Source organism: Amblyomma americanum, chromosome 7 (genome assembly GCF_052857255.1).
Source record: "Amblyomma americanum isolate KBUSLIRL-KWMA chromosome 7, ASM5285725v1, whole genome shotgun sequence".
Classification (NCBI taxonomy): domain Eukaryota; kingdom Metazoa; phylum Arthropoda; class Arachnida; order Ixodida; family Ixodidae; genus Amblyomma; species Amblyomma americanum.
The window spans coordinates 178,386,407-178,406,164 of NC_135503.1; the positions used below are offsets into that span (position 1 = coordinate 178,386,407).

Consider the following 19,758-nt stretch of genomic DNA (forward strand, 5'->3'; position numbering starts at 1 on the left):
CGCGCTGCCGACGGACGCGACGCCGTTTTGAGAATGTCTCAGCCTGATTTCGGAAGCGAGCTATGTCCCCACTGTACCGAAAGTTCCGCAGTGCGCTCAAGTTCGGTAAAAGGCGTAAAAAGCCTAACAAGCATAAGGATGCAGTGGAAGGCCGTCCGTGCGCTCTCGAAGCAGGTGATCGAAGCGAGACAGTTGAAAGTGTCGCGACGGGTCTCTCCGCGGCCGATTCCGATGACACGGGTGGCCACCAGCAACGAACGCGCGTCGACACGACGTTTATGAGCCCCCAAGACTTGGAGCGACTACAAGAACGAGCTGACGCCTGAATTTCAGAGCTCTCTTCTATATCTGCGACCGAGCGCAAGCTGCAGGCTCTTCGCACTGAGAGAGGCGACACAGGCTCGGCGGCGATGGCAGCGGCAACGTACACGATCGTCAGTCTGTCAGCAATCAACCGGCTGCTCGAAAAAACCATGTGCCGCCAGTGCCGTGGCGACGTGTCCGTCCAGAAAAGCACTCGCGAATATGGTGTTGCTGTACAGTTGTGCTTGGAGTGTTCTGTTTGCGGCGATGTCGTGCGCGAGTGGAGTTCCCAGCGTCTACCTGGAAGCGCAAAGTGCAATCCCTTCCAGGTAAATATTCATGCTGCCTGGACTGCGCTAACTACAGGGAACGGCCAAACAGCACTGAATGACTTTTTTTCAACCATGGGACTCTCCCACAGGGGTCTTCACAACATGACCTACCAAGCACAACTCAAGTCTAAGTTGAAGCCTGCCGCGACACTAGCTGCTGAAAGTGTGTTGACTGATTGTGCTTCCTCAATGAAAGAACTATACAGAGAACTGAATTTCGGTAATCCCGGAAATATCGCAGTCTGTTTCGATGGAACGTGGATGACGAGAGGGCACCAGTTCCTCATTCGTGTGGGCTCTGTCATAGAGCTTTTTTCAGGCTATTTGTTAGACTATGTAGTGCTGTGCAACTACTGCCTTGGCTGCAAAAATGCACCTAAACAGGAGGACCCCCAGTACAATGCATGGAAGGCACAGCATGTATGCCAAAAGAATACAGATTCAGATGGAGGTGGATGCAGCTCTGATGCTCTTCCGACGATCATTGGAGCGGCACGGCTTGCGCTACACCACAATGCTCTGCGACGGAGATGGCAAGCATTTCCGTGCGGTAGTGGAAGCAAAGGTATATTGTTTTATACCAGTTGAAAAAGATGATTGTACAAATCATGTACAAAAGCGGATGCGCAGTGCTTTGCGCAATCTTCTCCAAAAGCACAAAGCAGAGGATTGTGAAAGGTTGAGTGTTAAAGGTCGACTGACTGCAGACCTTATCACCAAACTCAGCAATTACTATGGTTGGGCACTAAAATCTAATGAAGGCGATGTCGAGCAAATGCATCGGGCAGTAATGGCCACATATCATGTGACGTCGACCGACAAGCGCCCAAACCATGGCCTATGCCCACAAGGCACCAACTCGTGGTGCAAACAGAATGCTTCGATTGCAAGGGGACAGCAGCCACCGAAACACCGTTACAACCTGCCCGACTACGTCAGCCAAGCATTGCTACCTGTGTACAAGCGCCTTGCACACAGACTTACTCAGCAGATGCCAGCGAGGACAAACGCAGAATGCAAATGAGGCACTGCATTCAGTGATTTGTTCCTGGATCCTAAGACAGCATGCTTCACTGATATCTGTTGAAGCGGCTGTCGCTGAGGCAGTCATGCGGTTTAATTCTGGGACACAGGAGGCTGCGTCATGCATTCTGCAAGAGCTCCAAGTGGAGCAAAACCACATAGCCAGCCAGAGGGCTCAGGAGAAAGACTCTCGCCGAGCTATAGGCTCCGAGCGGAAGCGTGCAGCCTCAGCCTGCTTCATCTCTGCCGCAAAGCGACGTCACCAAAGAAAAACTGATGAACATTACTCGCCTGGGGCATTCTGAAGCTAGACGCTACTTTTTTTGCACAACTGTGCATAAAGAAAGCATTGGAAGCATTGTAATCTGTTTTTTGCAATTTTCTTAGTTCGATTATTTTCGTCACATGGCAGTCTACTGACAAGCCTATCTCTGCTTCTGCTCATCAGATTTTGATAACTTTTGTGTCGTTTAGTAGCTAAATAGGTGGTGATTGCAATAAGGGTTTCAGATGGTAGCTAGGTGTAAACACAAATTTGTTATTTGCTAAAACTAACGTTAGCTAAAATTTCAGTTCCTCAACCACAACTTTGGATGACCACAACTTTTGAACTAGAAGAGCTAGAAACATGATATTACCCTTGTTGCAATCCTTGATCCTTCTAGAATCTAGCAACATACAGATTATGAGAATCTGTTCACCAGCTTTCTCTAAAACCCCGTCAGAAGCTCTTCTCATAAAAAACTACATACAATAGAAAGAAAAAAAAAATTGTAGAAACTAATTTCATATTTGAGATCAGCATGCTGAAATATATGTACCTACAAAATTTTCATGGCAATAACTTCAATATTAAAAATTTTTTCACAAAGGCCCATGTCCCCCCTTAAATCATAGGTGCGTAGTGTATGTTTCAGCAAGACTGCTGTACCTAAAGAAAATTAGATCCAGTACATGACTGATGCTTGTGCCTCTCACGCGGCGCAAAGAGGACATCTCCCACAGTCAGCTTATGCGTAGAAACAAATGAACCCCCGCTTAAAATTAGAGCCACCCTGACATGTGCTTATGTCCTTAAAGGGGTCATGACGTGGTCTACCGACAAATCATGCTTTTATGTTGCAGTCACTAGCCACGATGTTATTACGCATACTTGTACAGCTCTAAGTGCGCATTTCAGCTAGACAGTGTAGGCATCGGCTGTAAGCCCCTCTCCCTGGCTGTGATATCCATATTGAAGCAGCCTGAGGGAGGCCATAAACCCACAGTGCCGCCGTCTGCTGCAAAACTGCTGTGCGGACAGTCGGTGCGGAGCAGACCAGAGCTCGTGCCTACCTGTATGTGGCTGTAGTACATTGCGGTGTAGTCACTGAGACCGGGCAGAAGCTAGAAAAAAAGGGAAGGACACAGGCCTCTGGTGCCTTTGTCCCCCTGCACCCACCACACCCCAAGCCTGAACAAACAACTCCCTCCCCTATGCCCACTACATGCAGTTCAGGCATTCAGTCGCGAGCTCAGATGGGCATCTTCACGAGGGTGAGCCCTCATGAGGGCACCTTCACCTCATGAGGATTTCACTCGGTGAGGTGAGGGAGGAAAGGCATGGTGAGGTGAGGGAGGGAAGACGTGATGAGTTGAGGGTAAGGGAGGACAAGATGCACTGCCTGAGGGCGAGGGTGGTGGCCCGACCCTACTCAGGACTAACGATTTTTGTCTGGGCAGCCCATTATGATTTCCCGTTTTAAAGCGCCCTTCTTAGGGTGAAGATTCCTAGAGAAGACATAGTTTCTGCAGCCTGGAGGTACTTGAGGCGAGAACAAAACGTGGGTGCTGCATACCTTCTCCATCGCCGTGATGTGCTACACCACTGAAAATGCTGTTTCGAAAAAAGCGCTCTTCTGACTCAAAAAGCCTATTTTTAAAAATTGTTTAAAGTCTGAGGGGAAACACTCTGTATAGTGCGCTAACAAGGGGCACTGGCCGGGCCCTGCGGGAGGCCGCCGGTATAGCTGGAATTGTGGTATCGCAGTCAACATTTTCATTACCAGCCCCGAGTTTGTCAGATGATCAGAGTGTAGAGTAAAACACGTTGAAATTATACCTAGTAAGGCAGTTGAATTCCCAAGTTGTAAGCCTTCTTTCCCGGATCAAAGTCCGATATTTCAGCCCAGTGAGGTTTCAAGGAACTGGCTGCAGCGCTAAAAATGCTTCTACGAAATTGGACTGTCAAATCAAAGCCTGTTGGCAGCATTAATGCGGAATTTTTTCATTCACACTGTCAGTAGTTCAGGACAGTCGTATCTTGCTTCTATTTTTGCTGGAATTGCAGTATATGAAAGTAGTGCCGCAATGTGGTGGGCAATTTGCCGACCACTGCATTCTTACCATGGAAATAAAGAAGCAGCTTAACCACCTTGCTCTGAATCATCGCTTGCTTTGCCTTGCATTGTACGGTGTGCTAAAAAAGAAAAAGTTGTACTGCTCTGCAAATAACAGGAACATCTCTTGGTTTATATCTGTTCCTAGCTTCTGACCACGTAATCGCGCGCTTGATTTTATGAACCAAATTTCTTGTAGCCATGGTAGGGAATTAACACTCAATGTTTGGGTAATGCATAGATGCCCAAGCAAAAAAAGAAGCCATCGGTGGGGCTTGGGAGACTTGTTTTTCCTGAGCAATCTCGCGACTAATCATTAATTGAACTGTCACGGTAGGCAGTTTGCTCACAATCCGATGGGCAGCTTGTGATGACGTCACGTCACATGTCCAAGGTGAAACATGTAGAATCAGGTTTCGTACAGACAGACTACTTTTCGGCGGATTTGAACACTGGGGCACTAAAATTAAAATGGCAACCACAGAAATTGTTCCTTCCAGACTCGGGGAGTTAGCGATTACCATTATTCAGCCCAAATGCTGCATTTTAGCCACCCGTTTGATTTTCAAGTGGCCTGAATAATGTTTTATTTTAAGCGACAACATAAGAGCCGCACTGAAGCGGGAAGCCGGCATCGCACTGGGGAATACACTAACGAAATAAAAAAAACTATATAGCTGGGGGAGCGGGCCAATAGTATCTTTTCGTGACTTGATGGCTTGTCTTGTAGGTTTAGTACTCGGTAATAACGGCAGAAGTTGCCAACTACAAAAAATAACTCTAGTTTTTAAACGACTGTTAGTGAGGGTGAGGGAGGGCCGGATAACTTTTCAAAATGAGGTCGGGGGGGGGGGGGGGGGGGGGGGGGGCATCGATTCAAAAGTGAGAGTGAGAGAGGAAAATAAAAATGAGGGCATTTGCGCACCTCTGGTCGCGATTAAGCATGTGAGGGTTGGTTTATGTCGTCACGAACCACAAACGTGCCAGTGTTGCCTGACTGCCATGCTGTTCAGGAGGGCTTTTCAAAATTCAATTACAAATTATTTGCTGCACCAAAGGAGCTCATATCTTGTAGAGTCTGTAAAATGGTGTCAGGACCCCTGTAAAGTAAGATCTCTACCGAGACACATTTGGTACTCAGTTGTAACAAAATGTCCTTCTAGAATAATATTTAAGAAACCTCAAGCTACCAGGCCACTGTTCTTGCATTTTGAAGAGCCGTGCCATAACCTCTGGGAATAAAACAAACTCCACAACAGCATATTGTACAAGAATTTCTTGCACTTGAGGAAAAATACGGCGGCTTCATGGATTTCTATACTGATGGTTCGAAAAGAAATGCTTTTGTTGGAAGTGCAGTGGTACGAGAGAACTGGGAGGAAACAGTATGACTTCCACAGTGTGCATTCAACTTCACTGCTGAAAATTACGCCATTTGTTTGGCTGTAGAAGAAAGTTGTGTGCACTAGGAATATTTCAAGGAAGATTCTCTGCCGTCTCCATATAGGCCACACACCTTACATCTCTGCTGATGAAACAAGACAAACCAGTTTGTGAAAAATGTGGGGATGAACTTACAGTAAATCACATTTTATTTTCGTGCGTGAAACTCTAAAAGGTAAGGAAAAGGCACTTTTCTCAGTTTCATAATCAGTGCATCCCTCTTCACCCCACACTGATTTTAGGTGGCAATGCAGTCGTGGACATGTCTTGTCCTGTGACCCTCTATGGTCCTCGTTTGTCTCTCGCTAAGCCTACCTGCAGATCGTGTTTTTAGATTTTTAACAAAAGCAGTTTTTCTTTGAGAAATATAAATCCTGATACATATCACCACTTCCTCATTCCTGAGAAGAAGGCTGAGCTCAGTCTTTATTTGGTCCATTTGGAGCCAAGGATGCTCACTGAAGTTGCCCTCTTTAAAGCTTTTGCTAGTGACCGTTTTTGAAATTCCTGTCCTTTGTCATCGCTAGGTAGCACTAATGTTTTAGGCCCTCTAGGCCACCGATTTCTATGAAATTCTGCAGAAAACTTTACCTTGAGCATGGCGCATGGCGGCCTTAGTTGCCTATGTGCCATAAAACTCAACACAACACAAATAGATGGTCGCTTAGATTGGTACCAACAGGAACACTGAAACCAGAGTTAAACAAAAAACCTGAGGCTACGTCACCTATCAATCATCGCAAAGGTGCTACAGGGCTCCACTGTAGTCTAAAAAAATTTTGTGATATGCAGGTCCCATGTGAGGGCTGCACTTCATCAGAACCATGAAAAAAGGTTCATACCTTATACAAGCATATACAGTACAGTCAAACGTTGGTATAACAGTTGTACTTGCAGCCAAAAACTTGGTTGAATCTCTAATTCTGTAGGTTACGGTTCCTGCCTCTCTGCAGTCCAAATTAGAACATTCCTGGTAGATGACACCTTGTTAAAACTGTAGAATCTTGATAAGATTATGGTTGATGCAGATTTCATGGTGATACAAATTTTTAAAGGGACAGTGAGGAGAACTCTATCAATTTTTTTTTGTTAGCAAAATCTGATATTTTGGCATTTCATGACTTTGTTACCGCTTGTCCGGGAGCGAAAGATGCATTTACAGTAAAATCTCGTTACTACGAACATCAGATTAACGAAATTTTCAGATTTACGAATTTTTTTAAAATCCCCGCCAAAATGCCTATACTTTCAATGTAAAAAACTTTCAGTACTACGAATTTCAAATTACCGAATATTTCAGAATAACGTATGTAATTTAATCTCGCATTCGTCGCAAAACGCTTCGTTATTACGAAGTTCCGTACCAAATCCCTGAAGCTGACGCCTGTCATCATCATCCGAAGCATCAGCTATGCGCTGGGGAACTCGTTGCAACGGATACAGCCCCAGCGGTATCGCCATCACGCGAGGCGGCGCGAGCTGCCGCCCGATACAAAGGGTAAGGCCATTATCATCCACCCAGCGTGTGGTCACATACGTACTGCGCAGCAGTCTTAAGCCTATTCAGCGCAGTGTCACCACGTCGACAGCGAACGTTAGGATCTGCGAAGTTATCGGCACTGTGATTGTGTTGTGCATTAGCTTTGCTGACAATGAGTTCTCCTGGCCCCCGCGTTAAAAAGAAGCGACGCCAGTTTTCGCTTAAAGAAAAAGCGGACATTCTGTCGCGGCTGCTGGAAAAAAGCAAGCGGACTTGTGCAGGGAGCTTGGCATTACACCGTCAACAATAGCAACGATGTTCCAAGATCGGGACAAGATCGTAAAACTACATCGAGTGTCGCAGCTGGCTCCCTCAAGAAAACGTCTGCGGCTGGGCAACTACCGTGGACAGCGACTTTCGAATTATGTGGATAGCGACAGCGCGGCGGCTACATCCGCGGAGCTCACCACCGAAGACATCGTGAATCAAGTGCGTGAGCAAGACGATGCCAACACTGGATCAGCGCACGAAGAGGAAGAGATTGTTTCCAGCTCGGATGTCCTAGTCTTTCTAGAGAAGACCCGATCATTCCTCGGGCGCTGCAAAGATGTCCCCGATGACGTGCACAGGAAGGTCGAGGATGTGGAGACGTTCGTCCTGCAGCGTTTGTCGTCTACTCGCCAGAAGAAGATAAGACTTTTTCAAGCAATAAATTGTAGTTAAACTGTGCCCAGCGTTATCGTTTATTATTTACTTACCAACACATAAATCTGCTGCAAAGGTACCTAATTTTAGTTCTTGTGATGCATTACTGACATGAAAATAATGGTTTTTCAGTACTACGATATTTCAAAATAACGATTGAAATTCGGCGGTCCCGTGAAGTTCGTTGTAACGAGATTCTACTGTATTTCAAAGAAATTTGGATTCGAAGTTGGAAAAGTTTTTCCCGCCCTCTGATTTAAACTTGGTGCACTCTTATGACGTCACGGCGTCCTCTTATGACGTCACAGGACGGAGTGACATGAAACGTGACGTAAACGCAGACTCCGAGATTTCTGGTGGCTAGTGGTGCGGTCTAGCAGCAGCCAAAATGAAAGCTCCCGCCGCCGCACATTGAAGGCATCTATCGGGGGTCGCTACCGTCACTTCGTTTACATTTGCACCGGCGTCTTGCCAGCGTTGCAATGGATCCCGTTCCCGAATTCGCCAACGAAGTTCTCGCAAAAATTCCGGCCCGCATTTCAGCGACCTCAGCCCCACAGAGCGTGCGATGCTTTTGAGGGAGCACCCATCCACATTTGTGCACAGCAGCATAGTCACTCGTTTCTTGCTATGTTTTCCTCCGTGGCAACGCTGCCCTTCAAAATCAAGCGTAACTGCTCATTATGCTAGTCATGTTGTCCGCCGCCCATGCTGATGTGCCGTCAACGTACGCAGATGCCGATTCACCGCACAAAATCTTGCCGACGATGTTATGCCTTTCTTTAAAGCGATTCAGCCAGCCTATGCTTGCCTTAAAGTCGTTCAGCCCTAGCAAACAAGCATAATTTAGGGCCTATTGCTGTAAATTTTTACCGCTCAGGGGCATGTTTCTTGCTCGCGTATCCACGAACCAAGTATAGACAGCCTTGTCGAGTTCTTCATTTGTTGGTTGCGTCACTTTCTTGTGGTACGCTGAAGTGCCCAATGAAAGTGCCTTCCTAAAGCTGTCTTTATTCTTCAAAATCGTCGATAGCGAACTCGGCGCGATGCCAAAATCTGCGGCAATAATTGCCTTCTTCCCGCTTTCCGCTTCAGCGATAATTCTATTCTTTCCTTCTAGCAAAATAAACTTTCGCTTCTTCGTTGACGGCGACATGGCAGAGGCGATCGACGAGATCAGATTGCATTGAGAGATCGACGATCAACATACACCGACACACGAGAAAATGGTGGCAAGGGCTGCGGAGAAGGCGGGGAGGAGAGAGGCTGGCGACTGGATTTGGATTCGTCTTTGTCCCTCTTACGGCCGGCGGCCTTCACATGGCGCCAACATGTCCCCTCGCTGCTTCCCTATGACGAATAAACAACTTCCAACCAATTTTTTAATAAAGAATACATGAAAGTGTAATAAACATACATTCCGTGCATTATTTAGCTGCTCCAAGCCACTGCTTTAGCAGGGAATAATCTCGTACAGCACCCAACTTTTGAAGAAAGGCGGGCCACTGACCGGTGGAGGCTCACGAAAAATTCGTAGAAGCGAATGCGTGCTCACAAAGTAATTCGTTTTCGAGGGAATTTTAATACATTAACTCCTATGGGGATTTCGCGGGGAATGAAAAATAATTCGTTGTGCCGAAAATTTCGTTGAAGCGGCATTCGTTGTGCCAAAATTCAACTGTATTCGGTGGCGGCATCTATGGGAGCCACTGAAACCCCCCCACACACTCACTGAATAAAAAAAAAAACCTGTGCCGAGGCTCGGATACGAACCAGGGCCTTTGGCATTTGAGGCGGAGACGCTACCACTCCGCCACGACGGCTCAAGCTTTAACCATGAATAAAGGCGCATCTAGTGAATGCACTCTTCCGATGCAGAAGTCTTCGCGCTTTTGCTACGTATATTCTGACCTAACAGAGCTAGGTCATCAGCAATCTTTTTTAACTGCGTTGTATCTTGTCTCCCGTTCCTAAAAAACGATTTTCGTTAAGAAGTTGACTGGTACATCCGGGAATGTTTCGCTGGGCAAGCGCACAAAGATACAAGTGCTCTGTAAGCTGCTAACTGCCTTGTAGGATCACCGACCATCATGCCAGCATTGTTTTTCATCGACCGTGGCGATCATCTGATCAGCCTTAACAGGCTCCTTCAAAGGTTAACTAGCTCTTGAAGCGGCACTTGCTGTTCCTCTGCTGTTCGGTGCTTGTAAATCGAGGCGCGTCAAAAACAAAACCACGAGGCACGCAAAGCTCATTGACGCGAAGCGCCATAACAAACTGAAACTCTCCTTGCCGTCTGTGGCGCCACCAAGCATTGGTTTTCTTTGCTTCCAACATTCAGGTTGTCTTTTGTCTGTATTCCTTGTGTGATAAAAGTGCACTATCGGTTTCAAAACAAAACTTACTTCAATATTGAACCGCGCAACCTTCCTTTGTCAGCCTCAGATTCGTGGCTTCCATGGTGTAAGGAAAATTTTTCCAAGGTGGCGTCTCTTGTCCTATGACGTCATGACGCTTGTACTTGCGAGATTGGCTTGTGGCGGCGATACCTGTATTTTGGTTCTTGCTATTTTCTACCTTACAAGAGCTTTGTTTTCAGTAAGAGTGGCGTTTTTAGATCAGGAGCTGGTATTCTAACGATACAAGCCAACTTCAATTTCTCCTCAGTGTCCCTTTAAAATATCCTGGCGTTATATATATTGTTACGACGAAGTAGCAGTGGAAGAGGAAGTGGCCTCTCGCATGAAAAGACGAACGAAGAAGAGGAGGTTAATGCAGCTCGCTGTTCGTGTTGGTGCTCCCTGCTAGGAACTCTTTATTCTAACCCCCAACACTTGTAAATAAATGTAAATAGTATTTCTCCGTAACATCCTTGGTGGAGAAACAACATCGTTGAGGTAGCACATACACGTAGTCCACTTAAATCAGCGAAGGAGCGAGTCCATCATCCTTTCAAAGGTAGCTGGTGCATTACAAAGTTCGAACGGCATGACTTTGAACTGGTATAAACCGTCAGGTGTGAAAAAATCTTTTTTTTCGCGGTCCTGCTCATCAACGGCGATTTGCCAATAACTGGAACGAAGATCAACGGAAGATAAGTATTGAGATCCGTGGAGGCAGTCGACAGTGTTATCGATCTTTGGGAGTGGGTACACGTCTCTTGTGGTGCGGTTCAGGTGGCTGTAATCAACGCAGAAACGTCAACTGCCGTCTTTCATTTTAACAAGGACGACGGGAGAGGCCCAAGGACTGGAGGATGGTTTGATGATGTCCTTAGCGAGCATCTTTTCGACTTCCTTTTGTATCACCTGGCGTTCGGAACTGGACACCCTAGGTCCATTCGATTCGCTTGCACTTCATGAACTGGTTCTCGCGGTGCTGCAGCCGCTGTAGCCGCCATGGAAGCAGACGACGGCTTGCGCTTTGCGATACACGGCGGATATACTCAAATTATTCCACTCGTCGATGATAACAGTGCCTCACACGGGCCCGCCGACTGTCATGGAACGTGAGTGGCCACCCGAGAAGGCGGCGACGGAGGTGGGGACGGCGGCCCTCGCCGGCACCTTGCGTCTCTCGACCACCGTGCTCTTGACGGACCCGTAACTTTCCTTTTTACTAATAAAGTTGTATTAGTACTCGAAGCCGGTTATGTTAACTAAAAAGTAAACACGTGCATGCAGTGCATGATGCACGTTTTTGCAAACACCGCTTAGCATGCAAGTCGGCGCGCGCACACCTCAGTCGTGTTCAGTAAAAGAACACACGTGCGTTTCGCTTAGATGCCGCAAGGTTGCATCGAGGATGATTCATGGCAACACTTCACTGCGATGTGCTGTTTGAAAATTCTTCACGCGGTTCGGAGTGTTGGCGGCTGTTGATTTGGGCGCCACGCTGCTGGCTGCAATTTGGTGGCGACGCCAAGGCTAGCAGACGACCAGGCCTGCACTCGACCATTCGTTTTGGAAGTAGGCAGCCAGCACTTGAACTGCTGGAACTGGCGCTGCACGCTCGCTGCACCGCTGCGGTACTTTACAGAACTGGTGCAGGGAGTGCAGGCGAATCGAACAGACCTCCTGTAAGGCTGGCGGTGCAGAGGAGCGGCGTGACCGGTGTTGATACGATGCTGCACAATAGTCGTACGTGCTAAGGAGCGCTCATTGAAATCAAATATGTCCTGAAAGGATGCCAGCAAATGGGTAAGCGCCTGTGCTTGGTTTGCAGAGAGATCGGAAGTGATCATATAGGCATATAATGGTCAGGTCTCGAAATAGCTTTGAAATGACCGTCCGAAGAGGGCGATACACAGCTTGTGACTGCGGAGATCACGTACTTGTTGGTCGGGGACAGCATGGCGAGGCACATGCCTTGAGGAAGCATCTGGACGTGCGTACTGAAGTTGAGAACAGGTAGACATGCACTATTTACCGATACTGTGACAACTGTGTGTGCAAGGGCAGCATTCTTTGTGATGAGCAAATCAAGGTCAGGAGTGATGACATACTGGCCGTTGGGAAGAGGTGGAACAGATTTAAACAAAACGTAAGCAGCGGCGACTGAGTTGAAACCCAAGTTAGCAATTTCCTGTCGCACGACGGCCTGAATAAGAGGAAGGGTCAACGGCTGGTCGGTCACAGGAGTTGCTAAGGGAGCTGGACCAATTGCTTCAAGCTCACGGCGCACAATACGGGTCACGTTCTAAATATAAATAATCAGAATATCAATAAGAATCAGAATATAAATAATCACAATGTAAATAATCAGTATAACAGTTCTGGTTAAGCTGTGTGGACTTTTCCGGCTGAAAAAAATTGGTCCTTAAAAAACTGGATACTGTAAAAGCTTGTTAATTCAAACTTGAGTGAACTGGAAAAAATGTTAGAATTATCAAATGACCCTGATAAAACTGATAAGTATCGCTTTCATCGTGATCAGTTTTTTTTGCTGAGAGCCAGCCAGCTTTTGAGGTGAGCACTCTGCGGCAGTGACCATTTTTCGCATTTCCATCAGTGCTTTATTGCGTTATTATGGAACATCGTACCAGCGCAAGAGGCAAGGACAAAAGGAAAAGACAACACGAACGCCGGTACCATGTTCCATATTAATACAAACAACCGACTAGCCCAGCTGTCTGCCCTTAGTTTTATTGCGTGCTTGCTGCTGGGAGCATTGAACTGGAACAGCTCCAAAGTGATAAGCCCACCCCCCCACAAACGGCCACATAGCACAAATAGCTGGTCCCATGTGACGAGCGTGCAGTTTTCGTACCCGTACTAATATTGGAGAATAACATGGATGGAAGAGAGGGAAGCGCACAGCTGTGCCAGTCAGCGTCTAGAATGGCGCGCCGCTGTGCTCGGTTGGTTTGCTGATGCGCGACCAGGGAATGTTTGAATTATCGGGTGTTCTCCTCCACATAAATGCACAGAGCTGTGCCGGGACTTGGACATCAGTTCAATTAAGCCTCTGATCAGTTCGCCCTCCAGAATGACTTAATCAGCATACAGGACTGGTGTGACCCCAATAAATGTAAACTGATGTCATTTAACCGAAAACGTAATCCTCTCCTCTTCTCGTATAAAATCTCGCACGTCACGGTAGAATTAACTCAGGCTTACAAATACCTCGCTTTAACATTGTCGAATGATCTAACCTGAAACGTGCATGTGACAAAAGTCATATCATCCGCTAACAGAAGCCTTGAATTCTTTAAATGACACGTACGCCATGCACCACAAAATGTAAAATTACTTGCCTACAAATCACTTGTCCATTCTGAATTAGAGTATGCCTCTGCTGTTTGGAGCCCGAACCAAAATTATCTAACAAATTCCCTAGAATCAGTACAAAGTCGAGCCACAAGATTCATATATTCGTGCTATTCATATAATGCTAGTATATCATCATTAAAAGCAGAGGCAGGCTTAACACCTCTAGCTTGTAGACGTCATATTACTAGTATGTGCTTGTTTCACAAATTTTATTACAGCTCACTTCATCATCCACCCTACATCAATCCGCCGGCATGCATTTCCCCCCGAATTGGTCATCCCCTTCAAGTTGCCCGGCCTCGTACGCGCACTGCTTCATTTGCATCGTCATTCTTTCCACGCTCAGCCATGGACTGAACGGCCTTCCGCATGAGGTCGCCGCAATCACCTGTCCATCAACATTTGTAAATTGTTTAGCTACTATATTTAACAGCGAATAACTTATGTACCTTACGTGTTTTCTTTGTTTATTAAATCTGATTTATACATGTAACCCACCAATTATATAACACCCCCCATCCCGGGGGTCTTTAAGGTAATAAAGTGAAGTGAAGTTCGGTTTAACCAAGTTTCAGTTAGTGAGCATTTGCTGTGATTACCCCCTCTCCAGCATGCACAACCTGTGCCAATGATATGTGGCAGGCTTTACCACACTACACAAATGGCTGGTGGTGGACTGCGCCAAGCGCTGGGTTTCACATGTACACAGCACATAGCAAAACAATGCGTTCTCTTATGTATAGATTGAAACCCATGTGCAGCATTTGTGCGTGCATGCATATCACATGTGGTCTTTCTAGGATTTGCTTGTCAAGGAGCTTCTTACACTTCATTAAAATTGAATTATTAAATTGTGAAAAATAAAATATAGGTGGTTTTCATTGGGGCAGGTATTCGGAAATGAAAAAAAAAAGCGTTATTTTGTGATTTTCAATAAATTAAGGTTCAGCTCAGTACTCTGGGCTCAGCTCAGTACTCTGGGCTCATCGTTTTCGGCTAAAAACAGATTTCACCTGATTCTTGCACCCAGAACATATTTCTTGAAAATTAAGGAAAACCCAATTTCTCCCCGAGAGTGAGCCTCCCAGGTGGTGTTGATCTTGCTGACTGGTCCTGCTCAGTGCTCCGTTGCAGATTGGTAATGCCTGCAGCGAAATATTTGTAACCAATTAGAAAAAACTGGCAAACAGTTTTACAGTGCAATTCATGATTTCCATGTGTATGAAATAATGAGCAAGCAGCAAAGCATTCTGTGTCTAGTGGAGAAACAAATAGTTATAGGAAACGGTCTTGTGCTACAGAAAATTACCCGAAAAACTAACCTGAATACTAGCTAACCTGACTTTCACATTAATTTGGGGTCAAAAATATCGCCAGATTTTTACTCCCCTGAAATGCTTAAAGAAGACCCTGAAAACTGAGAACCCTAAATATATTCTAGTGTATAGGTTATCTTAACCTCTGTTGTTTTGGCTGCATTGCCAGTGAAGGTTGTCACGGAGTACAGGATGACAAGAATTTATCATCCATTGGCAGTGTTTCATATCATACTTCATCTTAATGATTGCGTAGGAATGTTGGGTGCTTTTTGAGGCGTATGTACAAGACTTGCCAGCCTTGCAGAGTTTTGAGACTGGTTTGTGTGGGTTCCTGTGTGCACACATTTCATCTTTGCCAAAACTCTTTGAGTGGAACTGCTTGCCTACAGCTGTTGTAGCTACTTCGACTGACACGTTCTGTTCAGCTTTGTGCCCTGTCAAGTCGTTTCACTGATCGATTCTGTATGCCGCCAACTTTTCAAAGAGAAAGTGCAGTGTTTTCGGGCAACTATGGAGATTGGCATCAGAGTTGTGCTTAACTTTGCACTGTTTCTGTTTAAGGTTTTTTGCTGTGTGAAATGGACCCTTGGAGTTGTCTTTTTCCATGTGTTTTTATGCATTTTACATGTGCACTGCATTCATGTTCTTGCCTGTTTTATTTCTATACAATTGTACGGCTTTTTTCTTTGTCATATACCCGTATTTCACTTTTATTGCTACCTGTATTATCCCCGCCCACCTCCCTCCCACTGTAATGCTAAGTTTAACCACTGTGGTGGCTGGGTGGTGTTAGTACTTGGCTGCTGACTGAAGAGACGTGTGTTCGATCCCGGTTATGGCAGTCGCATTTCAGTGGAGGTGAAATGCTAGAGGCCTGTGCACTATGCAATGTTGGTGCACAAAAACCCCAGGTGGTTGAAATTGCCTGGAGCCCACCTCTGCAGAGTCCCTCATATCCGGAGTCCCTCATATCCGGAGTCCCTCATATCCGGAGTCCCTCATAGCCGGAGTCCCTCATAGCCGGAGTCCCTCATGGCCGGAGTCCCTCATGGCCGGAGTCCCTCATGGCCGGAGTCCCTCATGGCCGGAGTCCCTCATGGCCGGAGTCCCTCATGGCCGGAGTCCCTCATGGCCGAAGTCCCTCATGGCCGCATTCCCTCATGGCCGCATTCCCTCATGGCCGCATTCCCTCATGGCCGCATTCCCTCGTAGCCGGAGTCTCTTTGGAACGTTAAACCCCATAAGAACCAAGCCTGTAATGCCAAATGTATGGTGGGTACAAGATGAATGAAGGAATCAACAGCTTAGAATGTGTGTGGTAAAGGGAAGTCTTTGTCTTGACCTGTGCAGAAGTTCAAGTTGATGCTGACCCGGCGGGACGAGCAGTCGCGCAAGTCGCTCCTGAACCAGCTGTCCAACATAGATGCCCACCTGCAAAAGGGAGGCGGCCGCTTCCTTACGGGGGACACCATGTGCTGCTTCGACTGCGAGCTCATGCCCCGCCTGCAGCATATCCGTGTCGCCGGTAGGTTCTCTCTCTTTCCCCGTCCCATTACTGGGCTTCTTTAATCCTCGCCAAGAATGTCTCCAGTGGCCCAAATTAAATCCGCTCCTTTAGTCTAAAACTTGGAGTAAATTCAAAGATGGTTCTTTGCGTTTCTTCGGAGGGGCACAAGACCTCTCCAAACATGAATTCGACGGTGTTGAAGGAGCAGATGATGATTGATGCCAGATGATAAAGACAAAGAGAAAATATATTTGCACGATGTACAAGTGCAAACTGCGTTACAAGTTGAGTCACACAGAGACTCAAACTGTAAATTAAAAGAAAAGATCTCACACGGAGAAACTCGACAAGACCTTACTCATCGGCCCGAGGTTAGAATCTAGGTCTATACAGTTACGTGCCACTGCACGGAGCCTCTAGCTCAACTAGACAAGACTGTTCTCCAATGATTTTACATGCAATTTTAAAGCTTTTTCAAACAAAGAAGTTAGGGCGTGCCTATTTCGAGGCCCGCTTTAAGTTTCGATAACCAATGGAGGTAGTAGCCACAGCCCCTGAAGGTTGGACCCAACTTCGAGCCTGGGGCTTGGCTAAAAAGAAAAAGAAACACATACAGAAAACATTCTGCAAACCCTCTCCCCGGGGGTTTCTTTTTGCTTGATGCTTTCCCCTTCCCTGCCGCACCCGCGCGTCGCCTCGCGAAGGATGAAAAGTTTTTTCAGCTAATTGGCGGGACCACTGGCTCCACTGGCTCGCCGCAGGAATGTCAGACGGCGGAGAACAGCGATGCTTCGGTGCCATCGAGAATGCCAAAAAAAGAAAGAAAAAAGGGCTCATCGTGGAATGCAAGGTGGTCCGCATTCTGCCGCATTGGGAATGCTGCCTAAGACCAAGCGGCACCACGTGCTCGTGTGCGCCTCGAATGCTTTCCTGGTACGCTGAACAAAGCCAGGTGTCTTCGGCCGTCACAGTGGTCAAGCAGCCAGTGCCACCTGCGTCTTTGCCACTGCTTGCGGGGGTAGGGGGGGAAGGCACGTGGGTAAGTGGGGAGCGTAGACCGGAGGGCCGCAGTGACCGCAAGCTAAGGGAATAAAAAAAAATGTGCACGTTGATGTTAGCGCGGCCTTACACTTGCGTCAACCCCCTCCATCCCTTTGTTCAAGTTTGCCCTTGAGGAACTACCGTAAAGACCCATGTATACTGTGAGGCTTTTGTTTTAAATTTTAGGATGTGAAATTCGTCCTTGTATAATATGGGGGTCCACAAAACTTTCAGCCTGAATTCACAGTTGTGGTTTCGTTACTGCCTAACAGTATCATCATCAATGTTCCAAACGGAGGATGCGCCATCTAGTGGTTGCCCTCAGCTCCCACTAGATGGGCAGACGGAGGGCAGCATTCATGGCTGCAGAAAGCAGAAAGAAGCCCTCTTTGCTTGCAGTGGCCACAGGATAAGTTTTCGGGGGGCCAAAGAACAGAGTATTTTCGACGATTGAATAAGACCTAACTTCCTCTGTACAAGAACAACGTGCTGCACATAACAGAAAAAGGCATTTAGTGGAGCGGCTTTAAACCAGCAAGCATTGCGTGCTGCGATTTATGCGCCCCACTGGATTTTTGTTGCATCAGAAGACATTGAAATCACAAAAGCTTCCTGAAACCTATGAAGGACAGCCTGTGGCCTTTCAGCAGCACATTTTATCACCGTGGAAGGATGTCAGCTTTTAGCTAGGCCAGATCGGCAATGCCGACCAGGCTCAGGTGTGCAGTTGACGACCGATTTTTCAGACACTCTAGGGACAGCGAAAACGACTGAAAAATCGGGCAGTCCGAAAAAATCTAATTTCACTGAAAAAGTCATGAACTTATTACCAATATGCCGGAGGAAGAGGCCAGTTGTATTGCCTACATTTTAAAGCTCCTGATGACTATATTTCGCCACACGACGTGCACGGACGACAGGCGGCGACCGCTTTCACAAGCTCGGCCTGGCTGTGGTGCCCTCGGCATCTCACTGATGAAGGCATGGGTTGGGTCAAAGTCTAAACAGGAAAGCAAACACACTGCTGCGGGAACTGCTCTCTGCCTGCAGTACGATGGGCCCGGAACTATAACGTGAAGATGGCGAAACATTAAGAACCGAGAAACAGCTGAAGCAAGTGCTCTGTTGACATTGGCCTTCGTCATTAGGCTTAGCGACTAGAGCCAAAATTGGCATCGTATCCAGCGATATGCTCCCTGCGGTGGTTTGCGTATAATGAGAGGCGTCTTGCCTGTCATCGAAACGGCAGTAGTCTTGCGATTTTACAATAGAAGAGTCAAGGTTGCGATGCATTTTGCCCCGGGTACGCTGACCTTGCTTTGAAATGCACCGCCATTTCTTCCCGCGCTCGCCGTTTCCATGAAACCGTATGCCTCCCACGCGCTTCGCTGCTGCTTCTTTCCGTATTCGGGACGAAAGACTCAGCACAGATTAGTTCCGCGAACTCTATGGTTCAAGTTCGTGCGGCGCAAGACATCCAAGTACAGTACGAATTTGAAACCAAACGGGCGCAATGTGTCAACTTCCGCAGAATTTCAGCATAGAAAGTTAAGAGGCTTCCTTTAAGCTTTAATTTCGTTTTGTTTGATCAACTTTTGGATCTCTCCTGCAGTTTGAATTAATGAGGTTCCACTGTACACATTATTGGCGGCTTGGGTATTGGTGGCGAGTGCGAACGAGGTCCGTAAAATCGAGCAGTCAGTTCCAGTGCGTCTGAAATTTCAGGGGCTGTTATACATTGGCTCTATGGGCCATGTCGCAGTGCCGTGAAAAAGTCCGAATAGTCAAGCATGTCCCAAAACTGAGGTGTCCGAAGCCTTTGACTGTATTTTTCATGGTTAACTTTGCAAGTAACGGTGGATGAACAGGTGAGTGGCAAGCAGAGGAATGATTCCTTACTGATTGTTCGTGAGCTTTTGCCATCTTTTTTTTATCACCTATCGTCAACTTTGCCTTTATCCTTCCCTTATTTCTCTGCTATTTTGTTCTTGCCATCTACTACCCTTTTCCTCTTATCTGGACTCTTGCCAGTTATTGTGCCAGTATACTTAACTCCCCGTTCTAAGACAACAACCGTTATCCCTCCCCATTATCTTGGCACTGAAATTGGACAGGGGTGGTGGAATTGTCTCCTCCATTCGAAATGAGTCATTGGCGGTATTTTCGGGGGTGGGTCGTCTGGGGCTATCAGGCGTTTCCACGGAGGTGGTTCCCTTGCTGTTGGAGGCATTGAAGCTAATACAATTTTTAAGGAGTGGATGATGTTTGGGATCTTTTTGTGTACAGTTAGATATTTCGTTCCAAAAGGTGGCTGGCCATAATTTGGGTGGGTGTTCTCGGAACATTCATCATCATCATCACCCTGACTATGCCCATTCCATTACAAAGGCCTCTCCCACATCTCTCCAGTTAACCCTGACCTGTGCCAGCTGCAGCCCCCACAAACTTCTTAATCT

At 46.8% G+C, this 19,758-nt stretch overlaps 1 protein-coding gene across 1 annotated transcript in view; it reads left to right on the forward strand.

The window, feature by feature from the left end:
- Positions 1-19,758, forward strand: part of Clic (chloride intracellular channel protein 5) — an 80,256-nt gene that overhangs the window by 41,095 nt on the left and 19,403 nt on the right. The window contains exon 4 of the mRNA XM_077629651.1: positions 16,105-16,279. Coding sequence (XP_077485777.1) covers positions 16,105-16,279 — 175 coding nt within the window. The remainder of the gene's footprint in view (positions 1-16,104; positions 16,280-19,758) is intronic.